General features: G+C 36.5%; 1 protein-coding gene across 1 annotated transcript in view; it reads right to left on the bottom strand.

Moving 5' to 3' along the window:
- LOC115851494 (uncharacterized) overlaps window positions 1-24,828 on the bottom strand; it is a 206,618-nt gene that overhangs the window by 15,767 nt on the left and 166,023 nt on the right. Inside the window, exons 6-7 of the mRNA XM_060283514.1 lie at window positions 18,445-18,555; window positions 13,096-13,236 (exon numbers count right to left, since the gene is read on the bottom strand). Coding sequence (XP_060139497.1) covers window positions 13,096-13,236; window positions 18,445-18,555 — 252 coding nt within the window. The remainder of the gene's footprint in view (window positions 1-13,095; window positions 13,237-18,444; window positions 18,556-24,828) is intronic.

The raw sequence follows: 24,828 nt of genomic DNA, 5'->3' as shown, positions 1-24,828 counted from the left end.
GTTCAAGTACAACTCAAATATCCATGTATTTTCTAGTTTTCACTATTTTTCTTTTCAGACAATAAGAACAAGAAAAGTGAGGAATAAAAAATATTGGATTCAAGAGGTTATAAGAGAAAATGAAGAGATAAAACTATCATGGGTAAAAATGTCTAGAAAATATTATGAGTTAAAGCACTAGCTGTGTCATGTGAGAAATAAAAATAAAGGGGACATTCAGGTTATATCTTCATGTTATCATAACTGGTTGAATATGAAGTAAACAAAAAATGAGTTGATACTTTCACTTGGACAATGTCAAAATATTTCTACAAAACTAAACTTAAAACATTTTTTCACTTAATAAAGTAAAATTTGTTGCTTTGGTGTAATAATAGTATTAACAGTAATGATATTTATCAAGTTTCTACTATATGCCAGACATGACTGAAGGTACATTAGATATACTAACTAATTTAATCCTTATATAAGTCCTATGAGAAAAGTACTATTATATCCCTATTATATGGGTGAAGAAACTGAGTCTCAGAGAGGTTAATTAATGTGCCTAAGGTCACACAACAGTCAGCTGTGGAGCTAGGATTCAAATCTAGGTAGTGTGGTTCCAGACCCAGCCCTCTTAAACACTACACTATAATGCTACCTCTGTAAAGATCATTTTAAATAAGATTCGTAAGTGGTCTTAGGAACAACAACAACAAAATAATCAAAAACGGTTAATTTGAAAAATGAGGGGAATTCCCTGGTGGTCCAGGTAGGACTCCGGGCTTCCACTGCAGAGGTCACAGGTTCCATCCCTGGTCGAGGAACTAAGATCCCGCAAACCACGCGGTGCAGCCAAAAAAAAGAAAAATGAAGGTACTTAATTTTCAAAATCTGAAATTTTATTTTCCCTGATTTGTTCAACCTGTGATAGAATTCAAGAAGAGAGAAATTGCCTTCCCTTGTCACCTCATTTCCCTTCGTTACTTCCAGACAATTATTCTTCGATAAAACACATATTTGTAATTCATACCATGCACTCTTTACTTTTACTTGCTGCTCTTATCTACCAGGGCTCTGGTAGATGAGATAGGAAAAATCTGGTCTATCCACAAGGTAGATGGAAATTTGTAACAGCTGACAGAGTATTTCCCAGTAGTGCCATGGGTCCAACTGGAGTTATAGACAATGAAATTGTGAACGTAACGAGACCAATTCAAGTTTCAATTGTTAAAACATGATTTAATTGTCACTGGAAAATCTAGTCAGATTTATACAAAGAATAAGTGTATTCAGAAAAATCCCAAATAATGTTAATAAAAATTAATTTTAAATAATAAAAATAAAATTTCCAAGAATAAGAATATTTTGATTGTAGTATTTGAGAAAATACCACATGGTGCTTGATGAATTGTAGACATTTAAAAATTCTCTTTAATAAGTGAAGTAAGCCAGACAGAGAACGGCAAATATCCCTATATCATATATAGGGAATCTAGAAAAAATGATACAAATGAACTTTTTACAAAACAGAAATAGACCTACAGACATAGAAAACAAACTTATGGTTACCAGAGGGGAAAAAGGGGGAGGGATAAATTAGGAGTTTAGGATTAAAAAATATACACACTACTGTATATAAAATAGATAACCAGCAAGGACATGCTGTATTGCACAGGGGACTATACTCAATACCTTTTAATAGCCTATAATGGAAGAGAATGTAAAAAAAGAATATATATATTTATATATATAATTTAATCATTTTGCTGTACACCTGAAGCTAACACAACATTTTAAATCAACTATATTTCAATAAAAAAAATTTAAAAATAGAAGGCAAGAAAAAGAAAAAAAACAGTAGATGGATTAATTTTCAGAATTCTCTTTAATACTCTGTTAATTCTAGAAAGTTTAACTTTATAAATGTAAAAATGAAATCATAACATACTATGAAAATATATAGGAGAATCATTTTTTTCTTTTTTCCCTGTACCACATGGCATGTGGGATCTTAGTTCCCCAACCAGGGATTGAACCCATGCCCACTGCACTGGAAGGCAGAATCTTAACCACTGGACCACCCAGGAAGTCCCCAGGAGAATCATTTTCAAATCTTAGACCAAGAAAAACTATTTAAGCCAACTTCAAAGGCTGAAATCATTTTTTAAAATGTGTACATATACGTTTAAAAATGTGGAAAAAACACTACTGTATATCATTTTTTCACATATTTATAAAATGGACAAATATTCCTAACAGAAATAACTAACAAAGTTTCTTAATATACAAATATGTCTTATTTGTCTTTCTTACTAAATTATAAAATAATTGAGAATAGAGACCTATGCTATTTGGCATTGGATAATATTGCCAAAATTTCTTGAGTATGTAAATTAATAAATAAATGTCAGAAAATCAATATGAAATCAACCCAGGCAAATACCATAACATTTTGAGATGTTTCTTTGGTTGAAGAGTTTTATTTTTACTTCAGACTGCAAACTATTGGCAAATATAGTTGTTTTTACATAAGATTGGGTATATGATTATTCAGTGACAGATACATGAAATATTTTTTTTTAATGATGCTAACAACCTTTAACAGTATCTAAAGAATGACTGTGGGCTTGGGCCTTGATGGTTCCTTGATTTATAATTGTCTAAGCTAGATTTCTTATAATTAAATAGCTGCTTTGAAGTCAGTATCATGAATGGGCATGTTGTCTTAGGAAAGCAAGTCTTTTTCATAAGTTGAATTTTCTAAATGTTTTCTTACATTTCATTATGCTGAGCTTTGGAATGAAGTATAAGTAGCCAGTCATAAAAACAGTGCCACTCATGCTAGTTTGGTGGTGAGCCATCTTCTCATCTATGTCATCAATTGTCCTCTTTTATCGGGTTTTGCTCTTAGTCTCTATCCTCACAAATGCAAATCCACCCACTGACCTGATAATAAATTGTATGTAAAATGGCACCACAGCAATTTGCCATGTAACTTTGAGCAAGAGGCTTAATTTTTTGCCATGCTATGTGTGTTGCCACCCATAAGAGTACATTTTTAGTATATTTATTTCATACTACACTGGAAGTGTTAACCTAGTCACAGGATCAATACAATATAGAAAGAGGCCAGCAGAGAATTCTTTAAATTATAGTCTTTTCTCCCCCAGAAGATTTATTTCTACTCACCAAAAGGAAATATTTACAATGGCTCAGCTATCTTTAAAATCAACCCAATGGTATAAAAACTGGCTACCCATAGGGCATTTAAGGTGATGGGATTTACCCATAGACCCTGCTCTCTGATGTTAAGCAAGTGCATGGGGAAGGAGCCATGTATGTCCTAACTTGCTACAGGCTTTACCAATCTGCTTTATTCCCACAGGCTTTTTTAAAGGTTCTTTGTAAAAAGGTTTCCTTCTGCAAGTCTGCCATTGCCCCAGTGTGCTCCAGCACCCACTCCATTTGGCAAAATGTTAATTAGCCCTTTCACTTTGGACACAGTACCTGCAATCCACCTATTCCTGCAGTCTTAAAAGTTTCACAGTTCTTGCTTCCTGAGACTAATGAGCCTAAAATACAAAATCTTATTCCCTGTGTTCCAAACCCACATTCATAGGCCAACCTCACACTCTTCTAATACATACATACACACACACACACACACACACACACACACACACACACACAGATACACACACACACACACACGCAGAGAAATCTGTAACAACTACGATGACAAAGAGTGGCATTTCTAATTACCTCCTCACTCCCCTATTGCAAAGACAGGTAATGAGTGGGTCCAGTGCATTGATTCTACTGAAGAAAGCATATTTCTTAGGTATGGTCACAAGGTGAGAGATCAGACAATGAATATCAAAAAGATGCTTGAAAGAGGAAGCCAAGTCAAGGCAGAAGCGGTTGTGGATTGATGGATTATCAAACAAAAAGCGCAGCCTGCAAACATTAAGAGCTGCAAGAGACAGGCTAGCTTCTTTCCTCTCTGTGTCTATTCTTACCCCTTCCAATGTATTCTGCACTATAGCCTGAGTTAGCTATTTAAAACACAAATCTAAACAACTAGTTCCCAAATTAAAACCTTTCTAATAATGTCTTCTTTTTAATCTTGCAAGAGTCTAAAATCATTAAAAAAACCTAACAAGAACCTGCATGATTTGACCTCCTAAATGGTCTCACTGCCTTTACTCTCTTACACTCAAGCAAATTTAGATTATGTCACAACCCTGCTAAAATAATCTATGATGGCTGCCTGTTACCTGTAGAATTTGAAGCCCAGTTTCCCTGTTTTTACCTTAACTCAAATTTATTCCCCATTACTTCCTTTTATATCCTTTCATTTGGTGACCCACACTGCCCTTGCCTGCTTGGTCTCTCATTTCCCGCGTTCTCCCACCCCTCAAACTCTGCAAATCTAAATTCTTTCTAGTAGACCTTAAACCCCATTTTACCCTTGTGTCTTCTCTTAATTCCCCCTGTTAAGAAATAATCTCTTCACTGTCTACATTGTTGTAGCATTTTACGGCTTCTTTGGATTGTAGATAGCTCTGTCCCAGTCTAATTTCCCCTTCTTGCCTGAACATTCGTTCACATGTAAACAAGGAGCTACATCTGATTCATCAGTTGTTTCAAAACATCCAGCAGTGTCAGGAACCTTAGTTGGTACTCACTCAACAAATATTTGTGCAGTGCATGACTGTCTTCAACCTTCAGAAATCAATCTCTCCGAGAATCTACACAAACCAAACTACTACTGACTTCCTTTGTCTACTGCTGCCTGAGTAGAGAGGGCCAAACAGTCCTAGAATAAACGAATTAAGGTCCAAAAGATGAAGAAGCACAAAGCAAAGAGAATAAGAAGGAGATGATCACACCATGCGCTGATTGTTTTGCCCAGAAGGCTTCAAGGCCTTTAATTAAACAGTTTAACCATGGGATGCAAAAGATGGAATGTGCTACTAATTAATGCTTTAAACTCATTATACTCCCAGGCCAGAAAATATAATAACTGCATAAAAATTTGGAAATTATTTCTGCAGAGATCATGGCAGTTTTCTTTGATAAATCTCAGTCACTGAGCTTCAAGGAAGCCTGTGCTATTAGCTGAGGTGATATCATGAACAAAAATGGGTCAGGATTTGAAGATGGAAGTTTGATTGACAAATATTTAGATGAAAGACATCACCACACTCAAATCTCTTTTTTTCTCTGTCTTAAAATTTCTAAAAATAGTGCATGGTGTGGTTGCAATATTATTCAGTGACTAGATTCTAAAGACATTTATAGGGAAAGAATTGTTTATGTCAAAATTAACTTTGAAGGTCCTTTAAATTTTACATGAGATAGAGTAAACATGGTTTGGGTATCATTCCATCTCTCAAGAAGTTCACTACAGTAAATCATTTTTCCCTAGAGTAGGGATAGATTACTGTTTCTTTGCACATCAGAGGAAGTAATTTGTTTATAGCTAAGGGCCTTGTTTTGTGAAAGCCACTTTTCTTCTTTTTTCCCTTAACTTATAAAGTTGAATTTACAAATTCAAATGTACCTAAAATGGAATATGACTACATGTCTCCAACTTAATCTAAATTCATTTGCTCTTAGGAATTTTAGTACACTTCCACAAAGATACAGTTGAACTCCATAATTACAAGTGGCAGCAATCTAAGGATTAATACAAATCATTTTCCCTAGCTAAATTATTAATTCTATAATTCTTAAAGTGATTTGAATTTTAAAAATTGTTTTAAAAGAAAATCTTTAATTTTCTGATTATTCTTCAATTAAGTTATTCAAATGAATTAGAGTGTTTTTGTCCTTTTTTCCATTCTCCTTACCTCACTCTTGGAAAATTTGTATGGGTGGAGTGTTTGAGATTTGGCCACACATTCCACAAATCTTATTCTCTCAATTTTATTCTATAATGTTCAGAAGATTTTGATGAAGCAGAAAATATTAGGCAATCAAAATCAGCTGGTTATATCCCTTATCATGGGTCTTTACAATGCTAGTTAGTATACCTCTTCTGATTCAGTGCTGAGATTTCTTCGGTTTAATAGATAACAAAAGGTACACTGATAAATATTTTTACGGACATCACATTTCATATGGAAGTCTTGTTCCCTATACCATACATAATATTTTTAGAGCAACTGCAATTCAATAAATAATATTTTTTAATAGATATTATATGAAAGACACTAGTTTGAGTTCTGCAGGGAGCACAAAGATTATCAATATATTATTTCTGAGCTCAAGTTTTTACAGTCTTTACAATTTTTAGGAGAACTGTGATAGCTAGGTATCAAAATAGCTCTTAATGTCACCTTCTGGCATTTCCCACCTTTGTATAGTCCCTTCCCACACTGAATTAGGGCTGGCCAGTAGAACACTATGGAAATGATGACGTGTAGCTTTCTCAGCTAGGTCAAAAAGTCACCTCAGCTTCTGTCTTGGTCTGTTGGATCATTCACTCTGGGGGACACCAGCTGCCTGTCAAGAACTGTGAAAGATTTGAGATTTTATCCTTCTTGCAAGCTAAGTTGCCCTGCCACAGTTCCATAGATGGTAGTAGAAGACATGAGACTCCTGGGTCATACTCAAAGGATAGTTTATCACTGAATACAATGAAAGTAGACAAAGTATCAGCATTGTGCCAGTTCCTTGAGCCCCACTTCCATAGGCCATTGCAAAATGGGCCAAGTGATAGCTATCCAGGCAATGGGTTGCTTTAAAGGAGATGAACCCCAAATTTAGGGAACCTGATTTTTTAATAATGGGCAATAAACCTTTCTGATCTTTACCTTAAGGATATATTACCTTTATTATATGGGAGAAGAAAAATAAACTTCCCTCTGCTCCGGAGGGAGACTATCTATCTTCTAAGGTTGTTTGCTATACAAACACCCTTAGAAAGATAGTTCAGAACATGGCAAGTCATTTCCTCTGCTCACAAGATGTGAGACAGCCCTAGAAAATTGTCTCCCAATATGGCCAAGCCATGAGCTACTCATGCAGCCCTAGCAAGAGACCCACATCTGAAGCCTCTCCCAGCAACAAGATCCACTCTGCCAGCTCAGCAGCTGAAGCACCTTGAAAGAGGATCCTTCACCCCAGGGAAGCCTTCAGGTGACTGCTTTCCTAGCTGAAATACAGGAAATATAATTTTATGAATGACCTCAAGCCAGAGCCATCTGGGAAGTTGCTCCCAAATTACTAATCCACGAAAATTATGAAGTTTCATAAGATTGTTTTAAGCCATTAAGATTTGAGGTGATCTCTTCCACAGTAATACATAAACAATATAAATTTTGTGCTTGGAAGTAGCATGCTATCACTACAAATATCTTAAAACAGAACAGTGGCTCGGGGATGAGGTAATAGGAGAAATCTGGGGGTACCTAAGGAGACTGTTAGGAAAAATAAGAGGCCTTAAAGAGACTTTCAGCAAAGCCTGACCATCTTTGAAGAGCAAAGCAAAGTGAGGAAATGTTGTTGAATACTGGAGATCTGTGTTGTGTAGCAGCAGAAAGTTAGCAACACTGGTGCCTGTAGTAACATGGAAGGTGAAATATACCTGAGGAACTGGCTCATCTAGTGAAGATTCCAGGCGGTATCAAAGGTCCCATCTGGCTTCTTGCTGCTTAGAGTAAAACGAGATAGGTAGCCTTTTTGGTGATCCTTGAAGAATATATAATGTGTTATATTGTAGGCAATATAAGTTTTATAATAATTCACCATTTGTGCATATTGCATGTTCAGAAAATAAATCATTATTTTCTACATAAAAAATAGTTCCCTATTTTAACATTATGAACAAACAACATCTTCCAAGAAAAATTAAACTGGTTAGAGAGAGAAAGGGAACGTAAAAACTTCTGTTTTTGTTGCCTTTTATTAAGTGGCTTTGAAGGTGAACTTTAAAAAATGTAATGAGAAATAATACTTTCAGTGTTAGTGTCCTAGAGGTTTAAATACCGTATCGTGTAGTACTGGAAGTCAACTATTATGAGCCAAAGTAAGATAAGGGAAGTTTCCAGGAAGACAAGTGTTGAGGCATAGCTGCATATTCATCAGTATATAAGAGAAATAGGAGGTATCAAAATGGAACATGATTCTTAGAGCAACAGTGTTAAAAACTTATTTTCACAAGGAAGTGTTTTTCCATCTTCAATAATTATTGTTTCTTACTTTGAAAAATTTTAAACAATAACAAAGCACTTGGTCACAAAGATTCAATAAGCTTTCAAGATGCCAGCTTCAGTTTGGCAGTGATACTAAGCCAGTCTTTGAAAGCTGAACACATTGGACTGATTCAAATGATGAATAATTGGGAGGCCCATTGCAAAATAGTTTCTAAACTCTTTCTTAATCACCTGCTGCTACAGTCAACAATTACGAACCTTTCAAAGTCTGCTGAATATGCCCTGCTTTAAATCTTATAACTTTATTTTATAACACATAAAATCAAACAAACAGTCACAGAGTGAATCCATTTTAGAACATAAAAATTACATTAGGGCTATTTGTCTTAATTTTTCTTTTTTTATTTGTGATCCAAATACTTAAAAATAGTTTCACTTAGTTTGTATGCACACACAAGCGTGCACACACACACACACACACACACACACACAGAGAAACTAAGCTGAAAAACAGGTCACTGAAAAAAAACTATAACAGCAGTTCTCTTTCTTATTTTGCTTTTGCAGGAGTATTTGCCTTCAAAACGATATTGTTAACTTCTAGCAGAAATTCATCAAAATGATAAAATTATTGGCAAAGATGTTTCTTTCCTAAGAATTGAGCTTCTGGTTCTCCTCAAAAGACAGTAAAATATTCCTTTCACCTTACTCTTATTTAGAGTGAGCAGTCATGTGATTCTAAGCTCAGGAGAGGCACTGCCAAAGGAAAGTTAGTGTGCCATCCATTCTAGTCTCCTCAGCTCCAATCCAGATACCTCTCTCTTTTTAACTCTAGAGGCCAGAGACACTGATATGAAATGCAGACAAGTATATCACCCAGAAACTACATGAAATGTGCTGTAGTGTAATGTGCATAGTGCTGGGAGTTGGGAAAACTGAGTCTTCACCATGCTTTGCTCAAAACTTGTGTAGTCACTTGCTATCATTAAACCTAAGCTCCCTCATCCGTGAAGTAACATAGTTACATTGAGTGATCTAAGTTCCCCTACAACTCAGCCAGTCTCTCATCCTAAAGTTCCTACCTTTCAGATGGGTACAACCTGATATCAAATTATGAAGTCTGGCTTTATTGAGCAGTATCATTTGTAGGGAATTTTTTCCCTTGTGATATATTTTCCCTTGAAGTTAATGTCCAGTTATTTTGAAAGTTAAACACTGTTTGAAATGCACCATTAGTCATTATAATTTAATGACATTGTCTGAGAGTAGTGAAAACCCCATGACCTTGGTATTGTTGAAAAGGTCTTGGTGGTGATTTATTTTACATACGTGATGAGTTGTTTGACATCCTTGTCACTAAAATATAAACTTGTGCAACTTTTCGTGAAGCTATTCTTCAGGAAAGTTGATCTCTGTCACTGAACATATGTTCTTTCACCAGATAACTGCTTTGATTAATTGATTCCATCACAAGTCATGATAGACTTGGCATGACAAAGGCTGTCTGTTCTGTATTCAGAGGGTCATTTCTTTAAATGAAAATATAATTGTATTTTGTGTCAGATGGTTTTCTGCCTCAAAGGAAGATAGCGAGGAACAGGACAGCGATGAGGCTTTTTACTAAGCTTTTTACTTTTTACTAAGATCAAACACATTCAGTCAGTGGATAACTTCACAACACAGGGAGGCAAATGAACAGTTCTAAATTCCCTAGAATAAAATGAGGTTTTAATTTCAAATATTTTAAGTGCATGCAGCATATTGGGCGGCAGCGGTGGGGGGGGGGAACTATTGTGCATGAAGAAAAGTATTTTGATATTGAAAAACGTTTTATATGTTTTCTTAAAAACACATACTTTCATATGAAAATATCAGATTAGCAATCTTCTCCAAAGGCCAGAACTCTACAATACTATTGTTAGTTTTCTGGCTTTTCACATAAATTTTTAAATGTCTCCCCAAAAGAAAACAAAAGTGAGGAAGTTTTTTGAAGTGGAACATTTGAACAGTTGTTCACCCATACTACTTTTATGGTCCTCTCCTTTTTTGTTCTTAACTTACAGAAAAATTATACTTTAAAAAAAAACTACCAAGTAAACAAACTTGAGTAAGAAATCTAAAAACATCTGAACAGGAGCCAGACGTGTAGGTGAAATTCATCTTAAACCATTTGATTCACACGTGTTCTTTCTCTGACAAGACAAGACAAGCCAAACAGCATTCCTCAGTTTTTCCTTTTGTTGTTTGCCAGTTAATTTTTATTCACTGGAAATGCCAATTTTCCACATGCTATTCAATGTGGTGCGCTTGTTTGAAAAGAAGCAAAGCAAAAGAACTACAGATGCTGAGGACTTAACTCATTCCTCCCTTTGCTCTCCTCCACAACAAGTCCTCTTTCTTCCCAACTTAGTGAGAAACAAAAGCAGACTCATTCAACTTCAAAACTTGAACCCATGCCAGGTGAAATATTTTAGCAAGGCTTATCCTGTGCTGGGTCACACTGTATAGGTGGGCCTCATTAAGTGGTTTTTGTTGGCTACTCGTTTATTATGACTTTGCAGTCACACCCTCGGTGCCAAAGTGCAGCTCTGCAAAGTGTGTGGGGGGGGGGGGTTGGGGGGAGTTGTGTGTGCTTTGTTTCAGAATGCAGAGCTAAAGAAAATATGTAGTTTTAGAAATTTGGGAAACTCATTATTTCAGAATACATTTAATCTAAAATGAACCCTTTCTCACATTGGCCTTTACCATGTACACCTGAGAGTCAGCAGCTTTTGCACCCCCCCTTCCGTTTTTCCTAATAGGTAAACTGGGTAGGGGCTGGGGAGAGCTTGACCACTTGCTTCAGTACAGGTTAGAAAGTCAAGAAAAAAAAAAAGAGTACAAACAAAACTTGCATCTTGAATTCTTTTGCCTACATCACCAGACAAGTTCCTGCCTGGGGAAACATGGCAAAGTAATGCAAATACTGCATCCAAAAATTCTTACAGGAGGTGCAACATCTCTCTAGAGTGACTTAACCTACAGGAAAGGATCCCTTTACCCAGACTTGGCACAGAGTAGGAGCAGCGATCAGAATGCATTAAACCAATACGATTCAGCTCATTTGTTAATGGAAAGAGCCTAAATAAAACTGTGGAATCCAAACCATCTTGTAACTTGTAGATGATTAATAGCAGATGAAATCTAAATATATTGGGATATAAACATGTTCCATAGACTTCTAGTGGCGTTATGTTGATAGGGAAGAACAATGCTTGGTTATTGCCATCATATACTCTGTAGCATTTTAGAACTGGAACATGTCTTCAGGATTAGCTGGTTCAACTCCTTCATTTTACAGATGAAGAAACTGAGGCCCAGGAGGATTAAGTGATTTATCAAAAATCAATCACGTGGCTAGTTAACAGTAAGAGTGGGTTTTACATGGTTCTCCAGACAGTCAACTCACCAAATGTTAGGGTCTCCCTTTTATATGAAAAGAACTTTTATTACCGATGTAAGAAAAGAGAAGATATATGTCCTTACCTTTAAAGATAGAAAAATGAAGGAGTTAGACAAGTATAAAGTTAACTGTAATGCAAAACAAATGAAGTATAAACTTCAGTGGGGTTCAAAGGATATAGGGAGGAGAAATTATTAACAATTTTTTGCTATTCTATGCAGTAATCATTCCTTTCTCACAATTATAATAGGACAATGACCTGAAAAGGACCTCAGAAAATCCAGAGTTCATCAGGTGGCTATCAAATAAAGGGTGAGCAACTTATGCCTTAGGATGTACAATTCTTCTGATTATGGGATATACTCCTTGAAGCAAGAGGGATAAAATTGATATTACAATAAAAGAGTACTCCATTTTAAAGTATTTTGTTAAAAATATGAAATGAGAACAATGTGAAGAAATATCACTACTTTCAAAGCAACAAATAATTTTTTCTCTTAGCAATAAAAAATACTGCATGATATAGCTCTTTGGTGATTCTACACTCTATTTTTATTTATTATATTGGTCACCTTTGGACTTAATCTTATGACTTATGACCTTAAAAATATCTTACATACATTAACATAATATAATCCCTGAGACTTTTATAACGTCACTTTTGCAAAGTATTATGACCAGTTTACATGTACCTGTTTTTTTTACCCCTGTAAATTTAGAATTCTCTACATATTTCATAAGAAAATCCCAAACTCTGTACTTGAAGTCATCAACAGAGATGGTGAATGGAAATCATCTTTACAGAAAAGTATCTTTCCTAAGAAGAACATCATTAGTGAATCCAACATAATTTAATACTGGATAGTTCATCTTTAGGTAAGATACTTGATTTAAACATTTATCCAAATAAAAGGACTATGGTTAAGAACACTTTTCCTGACTTGGTTTTAAAAACATGTCTTAATTATATATTGAATACTCATTGAAGATCTAGCCCTCCAAGCACTAGAAAGTATATAGAATAGCTGAGAAGGAAAACACTAATGTCACCCTTAAGAAATTTATTACCTAATGGAGAAGATATTACAATGAATGTATAATCAATATGAGTCATGTGCAAGAGTTGACCCAAACATTGTTAGAAGTTGAAAATACCTGGGAAGAGGTTAGTCAGTCCTGTCCAGATACAGATCAACATTAAGGACTAATAAAAACCAAGGTAACCAGTTTAAAAGGGAAGAAAATAATCTACTCTTATTAATACAAATGTGAAATGAACTTCAACAAACATCAATTTAAACATTCACAAAGTTAGTTAGTAGAGATATATCCTTAATCTTGTACATTAAGTAATGGTCAAGAATGGCTTCATCTTTTTGTGTTTAGTATTCTTTTTCTTCACATGTCAAAGTACTGTGAACAATGCAAACTCCTAACAAAAATAACTTCTCACAAAAGGGGCTTAAAATGCATCTGCCACCACTGAGGTGAGAGCAAGCAACTCACCCGAGGGAAGATACAGCCACCAAAGCAAATGCGTGGAAAGGGCACAGGCCACGTTGTGCAAAGCACATTAGAGGGAAGCAAGCTCTTCAAGAAATCAAATGGCAAAGACGCCATCCTCAAAGACCGTATGTTGAAGAAAACCTAGAAAGAAGTAGGGATTCAATAATACAAGCCAGAAGCAAAATTTGGACATCTCAGCATGGATTGGCCAATATAGAATAATGTACAGCCCACATTCAAAGGACTCATATTAGATTCTATGACACTGTTCTTGGCCATACTGATTCTGGGTAAAAGTTCTCACTAATTCCTTAGAAAAGAAGAACAAGCATTGGAATTCTGGTGCCCATCGTGCATAATTAAAATATCTAGCATAATGAAATTCCAGTTGGTTTATAACGTGTCACCTTTTTCTCCAGGACTTAGTATCATTTGACCATGTGGCTTACTAAGGTGGATAAAAGTAAAGCCTCTAAGACAGCACTAGTTGAGCTTTTTAGTAAAATGTAGTGTTAAAAAGAGGGTAGTTCCATTACTTGTGAAATAATTACTTTTTGAGAATTTGACACACATGCCTCATTGGAAATTTTCCCACTCCCAGGGTTGAACCCTGTTTGGTCTAAGGGTGGGTATGTGACTTAAAATGTTTCAATCTGGGTGAATCTCAGAACTCTTGCTTCAAATGCCAGGATAGAAGACTCTTATCTTCCTCTGGACCCTATGGTATGTACAAAGGAATCCAAGGACAGTGACATTTATTTTGCCCCCATGAGATATTTTTATAGTCCAAGGTTGGACCCAACACATAGAGGAAAGCAAACTTCAGGAAATCACGGGAGCTTCTGGATTTAGCTAACCCTGAAGCCAAACCTATCATGGATTTACAGTTAAGCCAGTCCATTTTTTTCTTTTGAAACCATTTACTATACTTGCAGCTGGCATTCTGAATAATACAGCCCTACAACTTTGTGTGAAGTGTAAACTTTGTAGCCTTGCTCCAGGCTTTGGAACCTTGTTCCTTTCTATCTCTCCTGCTTCCTGACCAGTCACCTTCTCATACTCACCCTTTTCTCCAGCTATAAAGTACCCCTGGCAGTTCCCTGAACACATCATGCTATTTCAGATCTTTGCATCTTTGTCTGTATCTGTCCCTCTCCTAGGGATGTCCTTGTCCCCTTTCTTGGCCTATCTAATTCTATTTATTCTCCAAAACATTTCTCCTATGTGATGCCTCTAAGAAGATTTTTCTGGACCATCTCCCACCTGACTTAGATGCCCCTCCTGTGTGTGTACATGGTTTACCTTTACCATGGTACTTATATTGTAATTGCTTCCTCCCAACTGGACTAGAAATTCTCCAAAGGGAGGATTCGTGTATTATTTTCTTTTTTCTTTTATTTTTTCATCATCAGTACCTAAACTGAGACTTGATGTTCAAATGTTGGCTGAATTAATAAATGTGTCAGACAACAAAAGATAAACAACAAACCTAATTCCAGCTTAGGACAATGTTATTGTCTTTTACTTTTGTTTGCTTTTTGTTTTGTTTTGCTTTAGATTTTTAGGTAAGAGCCAGCAAACCTAATGGATTTTAATTACTTGGAATGTTTTCTAGTCTTTGCTACAGTTGATTAACCCACTATTAGATAGGTAACCAGATAGCAAACCTAACTGCACATGAGTTACCTTCTCTGGTTACTCACCATTAGTCACCAGAGAGAAATAAGCAAGAGAGATCCAATGGATCAGTAAAAATCCACCATCACTACTTGAAAATTCTCATGATTTACATGATGATGTCATGCTTATTTAGACTGAGTACCCAGACATAAAATGAGAAGAGGAATTTGAAGGGTAATTATGGTAAACAGCTTTGTATTCATTGGTATGGTAAATGATTTTGTATTCGTAGACCTTTTTGAGGTTTCTAGGAAAGATTACCTTCACTAAAAGCTTCCAAAGCATCATCCTATATTGCAGACATGACCTGGAGATTTGGCAGCACTCATGGATAACATCAGTATCATTTCAGAAATGGTTGGAGCTCAAAACCTATGTTCTCTTAGAGATTCAGTGATGTCTTTTCAGAAAAGATACAGAATAGAGGAAAATTCTTAGTGAACTTTTTTTTTTTCAAACAGAGAAGCCTGCCAAATTTGCCTCTGCATATTCTTTTTTTTTTTTTTTTTTTTTTTTTTTTTTTTTTTTTTTTTTCTTTTTAAAATTTTTTATTGAAATATAGTTGATTTACAAAGTTGTGTTAGTTTCAGGTGTACAGCAGAGTGGTTCAGTTATACATATCTATCTATTCTTTTTCAGATTCTTTTCCATTATAGGTTATTACATGATATTGAATATAGTTCCCTGTGCTATACAGTAGGACCTTGTTGGTTCTTTTTCTATGTGTATTGTTTTTACACAAATTGGATTCATTACCAGTTTTTTCCAGATTATTAAGGTATGATTGACAAATAAAAATTGTATATATTTAGGTTGTACAATGTGATTTTTTTTTTTTTTGCCTCTGCATATTCTAAAGTTGGTTTTGGCATGTTTGTTATCAGACATCTAAGTGTCAGTCAGGGTCTTTCCTCACAGGAAACAGATGGCCCACTCACATCAGAGTAACTTAAGGAAGGTTCATTTACAAAGGGACTAATGACCAAGGTGTGAATGGAATTTATTAAACAACTGGATCATGCAGGGACCTGGGACCACCCACAACAGAGCTCTTGCTCCCCTCCCCTACGCCATGCATGTCCTGAGACCTAAAAGGAGGACTCACCAAGGAAGTGATGAGAACAGAAGACCACCTGGGGATGAGCAGGGATTTTTTCCACTGAGAGTATAGCCAGCCCTACGTAACTTCGCCAGAAAGAAGCCAAGGAAGTAAGTTCCCTGCCATCACTCTCTTCCCTACTTCCTACCTTTTGCTAGGCTCCCCATTGACCTGAAGTCAGAGGGTATGGGAGGCTTTTTGTTGTAGTACAAAAAGAGTCAGCCCTTTTTGCCTCTTGGCACCCAGTGTTGTCTTTGTCTGGGTGAAAAGCCTTTATCTGCAACCAGTGAGAACAAAATCTCATAAGCTATTGCATCATCATGGGGTAACATTAATTGTCATATTCCTTCCCAGAGTCTAAAATTTTAGCTATTTCTGCTATTCTTCATATAAGGAACTAATGGGGAAAAGAGTAGAAAAAAAAATAAAGGAATACCATAAGATGCAGCATCTGAATTTTCCCTCTGAAGCCGGTTGCTGGGCATAAACTGATTATCATAACAGCCTAATTTCACCATCCAATTCCATGTTCCACTGGAGGGTATGAGTGTGAAGAGAGTCAATATTTGCTGTGAGGTAATTGTTCAAGAGAATTTGGAGATTCATAGTTCTTAACTTCATCATTATCTTCCAAAATATCACATCCAATGCGGCATGGTTCTGTTGTTTCCTGATAATTGCCTTTCTCTTAGTATAATAGAGATGGAGGGTCTGATTTATAATTAGTGCTGTGACTCTACGACATTTACAATCAGGTTGTGAGCTTGGTTGTCAGCTATATCTTCTGAGTGACCATAGGAGAGCAGGGTTCCTTCAAAGCGACTCAGGAAACCTTCTGACTCTCTGTACACATTTGTAATTACATGTTCATAGTTTTAATTATCTTTTTCCCTATCGATATTGTCGGTGAAAAAAAATGTTGCCTGCCGTATCAGTAAATAAGGGATGTTGCAGCCATCAAGCTATCACACTACAGCCACTCCTAATGACACATCCTGAGGAGACTCAGCATGAGAAAGCACAGGATACTGGCCCCAGATAGCTGAGGTGCATATCAAAGGAATGATTTCAGTGAACCCAGGCTCTTGCATCTTCCCATGCATAGAAAAGTGCCAAATTCCTTAACTTGAGATATCTGGTTTTCTTTAAAAAACAGTAACCCTTTAAAAAAAATTTTTTTTAGGGACTTCCCTGGTGGTCCAGTGGGTAAGACTCCACACTCCCGATGCAGGGGGTCTGGGTTCGATCCCTGGTCAGGGAACTAGATCCTGCATGCATGCCACAACTAAGAGTTCTCATGCCACAACTAAGAAGCCTGCATGCTGCAACTAAAGATCCTACATGTTGCAACTAAGACCCAGTGCAACTATGGAGAACAGTATGGAGGTTCCTTAAAAAACTAAAACTAGAACTACCATATGACCCAGCAATCCCACCACTGGGCATATACCCTGAGAAAACCATAATTCAAAGAGTCATGTACCACAATGTTCATTGCAGCACTATTTACAATAGCCAGGACATGGAAGCAACCTAAACGTTCATCAATGGATGAATGGATAAAGAAGTTGTGACACATATGTACAATGGAATATTACTCAGCCATAAAAAGGAATGAAACTGAGTTATTTGTAGTGAGGTGGATGGACCTAGAGACTGTCATACAGAGTGAAGTAAGTCAGAAAGAGAAAAACAAATACCATATGCTAACACACATATATGGAACCTAAAAATATGGTACTGATGAACCTAGTGGCAGAGCAGGAATAAAGACGCAGATGTAGAGAACGGACTTGAGGACATGGAGAGGGGGGAAGGGGAAGTTGGGGCAAAGTGAGAGAGTAGCATTGACATATATACACTACCAAATGTAAAGTGGTTGGCTAGTGGGAAGCTGCTGCATAGCACAGGGAGATCAGCTCCATGCTTTGTGATGACCTAGAGGGGTGGAATAGGGAGGGTAGGAGGGAGGCTCAACAGAGAGGAGATATGGAGATATATGTATACATATAGCTGATTCACTTTGTTGTATAGCAGAAACTAACACAACATTGTAAAGCAATTATACTCCAATAAAGATGTAAAAAAAAAAAAAACCACACAAATATACCACACAAGTACTGCAAATCATTAAAATACAAACCAACAGAAAAAAAAAAAACCTGGTGCAGCCAAAATGAATGAATGAATGAATAAATAAATAAATAAATATTTTTAAAAATAAATAAATTTTGTTGGAGTATAGTTGATTTACAATGTTGTGTTAGGTTCAGGTGTACAGCAAAATGAATCAGTTATACATATATCCACTCTTTTTTAGATTATTTTCCCATATAGGCCATTACAGAGTATTGAGTAGAATTCCCTGTGCTATACAGTAGGTCCTTATTGGTTATCTATTTTATGTATAGTGGTGTGTATATGTCAACTCCAGTCTCCCAGTTTATCCCTCCCCCCAACCCCGGTAACCATAAGTTTGTTTTCTACATCTGTAACTCTATTTCTGTTTTGTAGATAAGTTAATTTGTACCCTTTTTTAGATAACAGTAACCTTTTGACGTTCCAACTACCTGGTCTTTGTTGTAAAAACTCCGTGTGTCCTGGCTCCTCCTTACTTCTTCAGAACAGTCCCTTAGAGGTATTTGAGAGGCTGTGTCCTGGGCTTCAGGCCTCAGTTTTGTCTGCTGAATAAAACATAACTCTCAACTTTTAGGTTGTGCATTTTTTTTTCAGTCAACAATATTCTCTAGAACTGTAGAAAGAAGCTAAATGACACTAAAATCTTAATTGTCAGAGCAGCTATGTGTTACAGCCACTTGATCTCTGCCAGCTCTTCATCTCATGCAACCGCAGTGGTTACCTGAATATTTATGAGGCTACAATATGCCAAGCGTTACCCTTACCCAATCCCTCACAGCCCCAGCAAAGAGGTTATCCCAGTATGCCTCAAATATATGATGTGCTAATCCCAGAGTCTTAGTTCAAGGAGTCTGTTTCCTGGGGCCATTTCTAGTACCAACTAATATATCAGCCAAGTTCCCAACAGAAAAGAGATCATTAGATGAGTATTTATTTACAAAGTGACAGATTAAAAAAGTTTGTCTGGAGTAGAAGTGGATCACCACAAACAGGGCAGGAATGGAGGCCAGCAGCAGTGAGATGTTACCAGTCTTAATGCCAAAGGGCTGAGGAATGAAACCTGGAAGAAATAAAGTCTCAAACTTATTCAGAAGCCAGAGTACACCAGGGTCCTTTGATGGGGTCAATGCGGTCCCATTTTTGAGGCAGAGGGGAGATGGAAATAAAGGGAAAATGGCTCTGGAGGATCACACAGAGGTATGTGACGCATGGTATTTCTTTGCTTCCTTTCTGCTAAGTCACTTTCCTACTCTCCTCCTAAACCATGCAATCTCACCTTTTCCTTGAACTATCTGGCTTAATGAATTCGTTGTCTCCAGTTTCCCATATGTTTACGTTTCTGTGACAGTATATGAAAACACACTCTTATACTTGTGTTTCCTAAAATGTGCTCTGATATTTACATATCCATCTTCATACTCTTGTACATGTACAGGCAAATATACACATTCACTTATTTCTCCCATTTGGATATAAGCAGTCACAATATCTTGTGTGTTATTAGATAATACCATAGACATGTCCACAACTGATATTGTATACGTATTAATGAATTCTTAAGTTTAAAAGATGAGAATTAGTAACTGTAGTTAGAATTAAGAATAGTTCTAAGGAACAAACGTATGGACACCAAGGGGGAAAGTGGGGGGTGGGGGGCGTGGAGGGGATGAATTGGGAGATTGGGATTGACATGTATACACTAATATGTATAAAATAGATAACTAATAAAAAAAACACGTGAAGTATGATTCCACTTTTGATTGGGGAAAGCCTATATTTGTGTTTTTAAAAACAGAAAAAAAAAAAAGAATAGTTCTAAGGACTAATATGTTTCCCTTTCCTCTTTCTCTCTAGCATAAGCATTCTTTCTTTGATTTAAAAAATTCAGTTTTCATTTTGCTTCATCATCTGGAAGTGCTGGCTTTGAAAATATAATTTACGAAAATATAGCTTTCAAAAAGTGGCAAGAGATATTAATATTTTTAGGCTTTTTTCATCTCATTTCAGTAATGAATTCTGATTTTCTTAATAGGAATGAGTTGTTCTATAAAAAAAATCCCTTTTAATTACCTCAATCTTTAATTTAAAAAGGAGTGGGCTTGTCTAAATAATTCTCCAAAAAGAGCTCGTAACAGACCACAGCCAAACTATCTGAAAAGCCAGGGACATATATTGATCATCTTGATGTCTAGTTCCAGATAATTTTACCTCTGAACATTTTAAGTGTAACAATAATAAACTAGAAAGTAAACACCCTAAAAAAACTATCTTGAAAACATCACTTTATATTTGTAAAATGTGACTGATGTACAGGGATAGGGAATAATTTCATAGTAATGGCATTCTAAGTCTGTTCTTATTCTATAACGACTTAAAACTCAGATGGCAATGGTATTATCAAGGTTTCCAGACTCATAAATCACCATCAGGCATTTCTACCATTGCTTAATGTTTGTTTTCCAAGGATCTCAAATTGATCCCTAGATAGACCATTATTATTTGGGACATAGAGTGTCTATATCATTTTACAATGTGAAAAGTAAAGTATGAACACATTCTTGAAGGTGAGACAACTTACCTCAAGTCATATCCCATGTCTATGAGAAAAAAATAAATAGAAACTTAGAAATTGTGATTCTCCTTTCTCTACTGTGGCCATTTTAGGCTCCCTATATATATATATATATATATATATTTTTTTTTTTTTTTTGTGGTACGCAGGCCTCTCATTGTTGTGGTCTCTCCCGTTGCGGAGCACAGCCTCTGGCCGCGCAGGCTCAGCGGCCATGGTTCACGGGCCCAGCCGCTCCGCGGCATGCGGGATCTTCCCGGACCGGGGCACAAACCCATGTCCCCTGCATCGGCAGGCGGACTCTCAACCACTGCGCCACCAGGGAAGCCCGGCTCCCTATATTTCTACTTCATATTTCAGTGGGATGGATACCTTATTAATAACTTTACTGACTCTCCTCAGCCCTCTTTATTGGCTTAGCTGTTATTGCAGACTTGCCTTTTATCTACCAGTTAGATTTTGTGGAGCATGTTTTAAATAATGCTCATTCCAAATTTACATTTGTCAGGTTTCTGCCACTCTCTGGAAGCTGAGATAAAAATCAAAGAATATGTGAAAACTTAAGTTCATTCCTATTTCCGGTTTTGAGAAAATGAGGACAGATGGGTAGAATGATTCTATTTTCCGTGATAAAAAAGAAAGAAAAGGAAAGAAAAATCTTACTGCTAGCGTGTCAATACCTAAATAACCAACAGAGGACCCACCAATAGCTTTAGGACCAAAGTTTTTCTTTCTCGGCAAAAATGTGATTAATGTAAGCCTCAGTAGATACAAAGATGATTTTCAAACTCTACATAAGCTTGGCTGAAGATAATTTTATGTAGTAAGAATATATCTGATGTTAAAATAGCATTAAATATGAGTTGGAATTTGTTAGTGACAAAGGGCATTTTAATGATGAATCTGGACAGGAAATGGCCATTTAAATGTTATCATGTGCTTCTAATTGTAATGTGGTAACACACTGTATTCTGAAAGGCAATGTGACCAACTAAAGAAGATTGAGCAATAAAGGAATGGAAAAAGAATTAATAGCAGACAGGATAGTTTTGAACTTTTTGAGGGCTCTCAGGAGAAAACATCTTTTAACCTGTTTTTGTACTCTTAACCTAGAGGAACTCTGATAGAAATTCAATGGAATAAAAATGTGGCAGAAGTGGTTCCAGAAGTGATGGGAAAGAGCCAGGATATAAGACAATGGCTTTGCCGGCCACACTGGCCGAAATGTAGGTCCGTCCAGAAAAGAGGCCTCACGTTCCAAAGGCCCGCCCTCGGCTCCCAGACTCACACTTTTTCCACTGCACCATGCATGTCCAGTAAGCGTTGCCTAAGAAAACATTGGCTAATAGGTCAGTTTGGACTAGGAACTGGTTAGTCTGAAGCTAGAGTTCACAGTTTTTACCACGTGATTCTCCTGCTCAAAAACCCTTTCAGTGGCTTTCCTTTTAAATGTGCTGTGGTAACAAAGCTCATCATTCTTCTGGCGTTCCATTGAGCTCATTCGGTCTTGCCAGTTTCATCTCCCACTGCTTCCTACAGGAAGGCTCCTCTGCATCCGAATCAGGCCATTGTTCAGCCTTTGTGCTCTTCTGCTTCTGTATATGTTTGCTCAAGCTGTTCCTCCATCTGTGACCCCCACTTCTGATCTCTGTTTATTTCAATCCTACCCAACATCTGATGCTGAAGTCAAAACCCCACCTCATTGTACATGTTCCCTGAAGAGCCCAGTCAGTCCCTGGTTCTCATTTCCTTCTCTGGACACCTACAGTACACTCCCAAGACCACTTACTGGGCCTTTATCAGATTCTACTTGGTGTTATGTGCTGTCTTTCTTGGAAAACCTCTGCAATGCTGCAAAACCCCAAATCACACCACAGTGCCTCCATCATGAAGGATTAATTAAATAAGCTCTCATACGATGACACGTGTAACACATGTATGTACTATACAGCTTATAGAGGGTTTTCACATATTTTATCTTATCTGTCACTGTGACACTTTAAATAAACAAACTTTCAAACCCTCAAACTATAAAGTTTACAGAAGACTTTCACATATATCTTATTTCACAATCATTCCTTTGGAGGAAGGCCTGACAGATGTTATGATCTTTATTTTACAGATGAGGAAGCTAGACTAGGGAATCACGAGTGGTTCACACAAGGGCTCACTGACTGAAGGGCAGCAGAGGGATTTAGAGCCATCTTTTCTGATTTGCTAATGCTCATTTGTCTTAATAGCTTTCTTTTTTCCATACTTGATCATGTCGATTTTATAGTTTTAAACTGGTGATTTGGAGTTTGGATACATTATTAAAATGATACAGAAGAAATGACTTAATACTAAGAGGTCACAGAGATACAAAACTAATAAACATAATAAAGGCATATGATTAATACTTTAAGTGACTTGGCAATTGATATAAAGCAAGAAAAAGCATTGATGTGGAATTAAATCATGAAGACTAAGCAAGTGTGTCATAAAGAACAGTAAGATGAAAGTCTAGGGACAATAGTTTTGAATTAAGTATGTTTTAAGTTTTTCTTATATTTTCAATCATGTACTGCAAAATGAAAAGAAATGTTATACAAAATCCATTAAAATTAGAAAAGAATATATTCACAAGTTATGGATTCCGTTGACTAACTAACTGTTCCAGTGTTGAATTGCTAATGTTTCTTAAATGCAAACTCTGAGTGGGCATAGTCACAGACGTTTCACGGATCATTTACTGTCCCTTACAACAGAACTCAGAAGCATTATTACCCCAACTTTTCAGAGAAACTGGGGCAAAGAACTACTGTTGATACAGATGAGGTCTTCAACATAAGCTGCCTAACTCCTAAGTCCAAGCTAAACTCTGTATATCACTCCTGTGATCAGGAAAATCTAAATCCACTGATTCTAGTACATTTTAAGTTAAAGTAAATATGTTTGGACTTCATTGTGTTTCTTAATAATTGTCCATTAGTTTAAAAAATATTAAAACCTCTTGTGTTCTTGCTAGAAATGTGTATAACTTCAATGACTTAGTATTTCCCCAGAGAACTTAAACGTCAAGTTTGGGACAAAATAATCTGCAACACAAGCTCCTCTGTACTTTGCAGTGTCTGCACATCTGTTTGCTGCCACATATGTAACAAATGAACACATGTGGTCCAGTTAGGATTGCCAAGTGTCTCTGATTCTGAAAGGCGACATTTATTTTAGGAGGACATCTTGGTCTCAGTGGTCTCCAGCCTTGTTAAATTTAACCATAAATGCATAGATTAACAATTTTCATGGAATGTAACAGTTCTTTCCTCACTTAAAAAAAATGGTGGTTACCATTATGGATGATCCATCTTCAAGCATGTTTGTGTTTGTGACCTCCCTTGCAGTACTGGCAGTAAATCGTAAGAGCTAACTAATGACCATTGGAATCAGACAGATCTGGGCTTGAATCTCAATCTTTCTTTTACTGTGTGGTATGGAGTTTTTACTGAGCTTCTCTGAACTTCAGTTTCCTCAAGTGTAAAATATAGTACCTAATTTGTAGGATTTGGACAAGGATAAAACAAAGTTATATGCAGACAATCTAGAGGTATCATGGCTAACACATAAATATTAACTTAACAAATAAATGCTGAGAAAACACAAAGTACGTATATAGAAAATAGATTTTTCCAGACAGACAAGTACAACTGTGCTTTGTGACCACCTAGAGGGGTGGGATAGGGAGGGTGGGAGGGAGGGAGACGCAAGAGGGAAGAGATATGGGAACATATGTATATGTATAACTGATTCACTTTGTTATAAAGCAGAAACTAACACATCATTGTAAAGCAATTATACTCCAATAAAGATGTAAAAAAAACCCCAACAATATAGTTATTGGAGAATATAAAATCATGGATGCTTTTTTTCATTTTTTATTCTAATTTTCTGTATCTTCCAGGATTTTCATTAAAAAATAAAGCAGGATTGTGCCACAGTCAGTGGCTGAGGAAATATACCATGTTACTGGCAGTAACAGGAATTTCAGCACACAGGGGTTGGCATTGGTATCAACCTCGGTTCACTTGGAAGAAATCAGACATTATCTCATGAGATTTGATATTAAGTTCAGTTTAGAAACCAATTTTATTTTCTCCAGTTAGTTCTAAGAACATATGTCCAATGGTCCAGCCTCTCACAATCTCCTAGAGGCATTTTTATGTGTAAAGATGTTGAGTGTTTCAGTGAAGAGTTAATAAGTTAAAGG

This window comes from Globicephala melas, chromosome 14, assembly GCF_963455315.2.
Source record: "Globicephala melas chromosome 14, mGloMel1.2, whole genome shotgun sequence".
Taxonomy (NCBI): domain Eukaryota; kingdom Metazoa; phylum Chordata; class Mammalia; order Artiodactyla; family Delphinidae; genus Globicephala; species Globicephala melas.
Note: the sequence above shows the minus strand (reverse complement) of the source record. Positions and strands in the feature narration are given on the sequence as shown.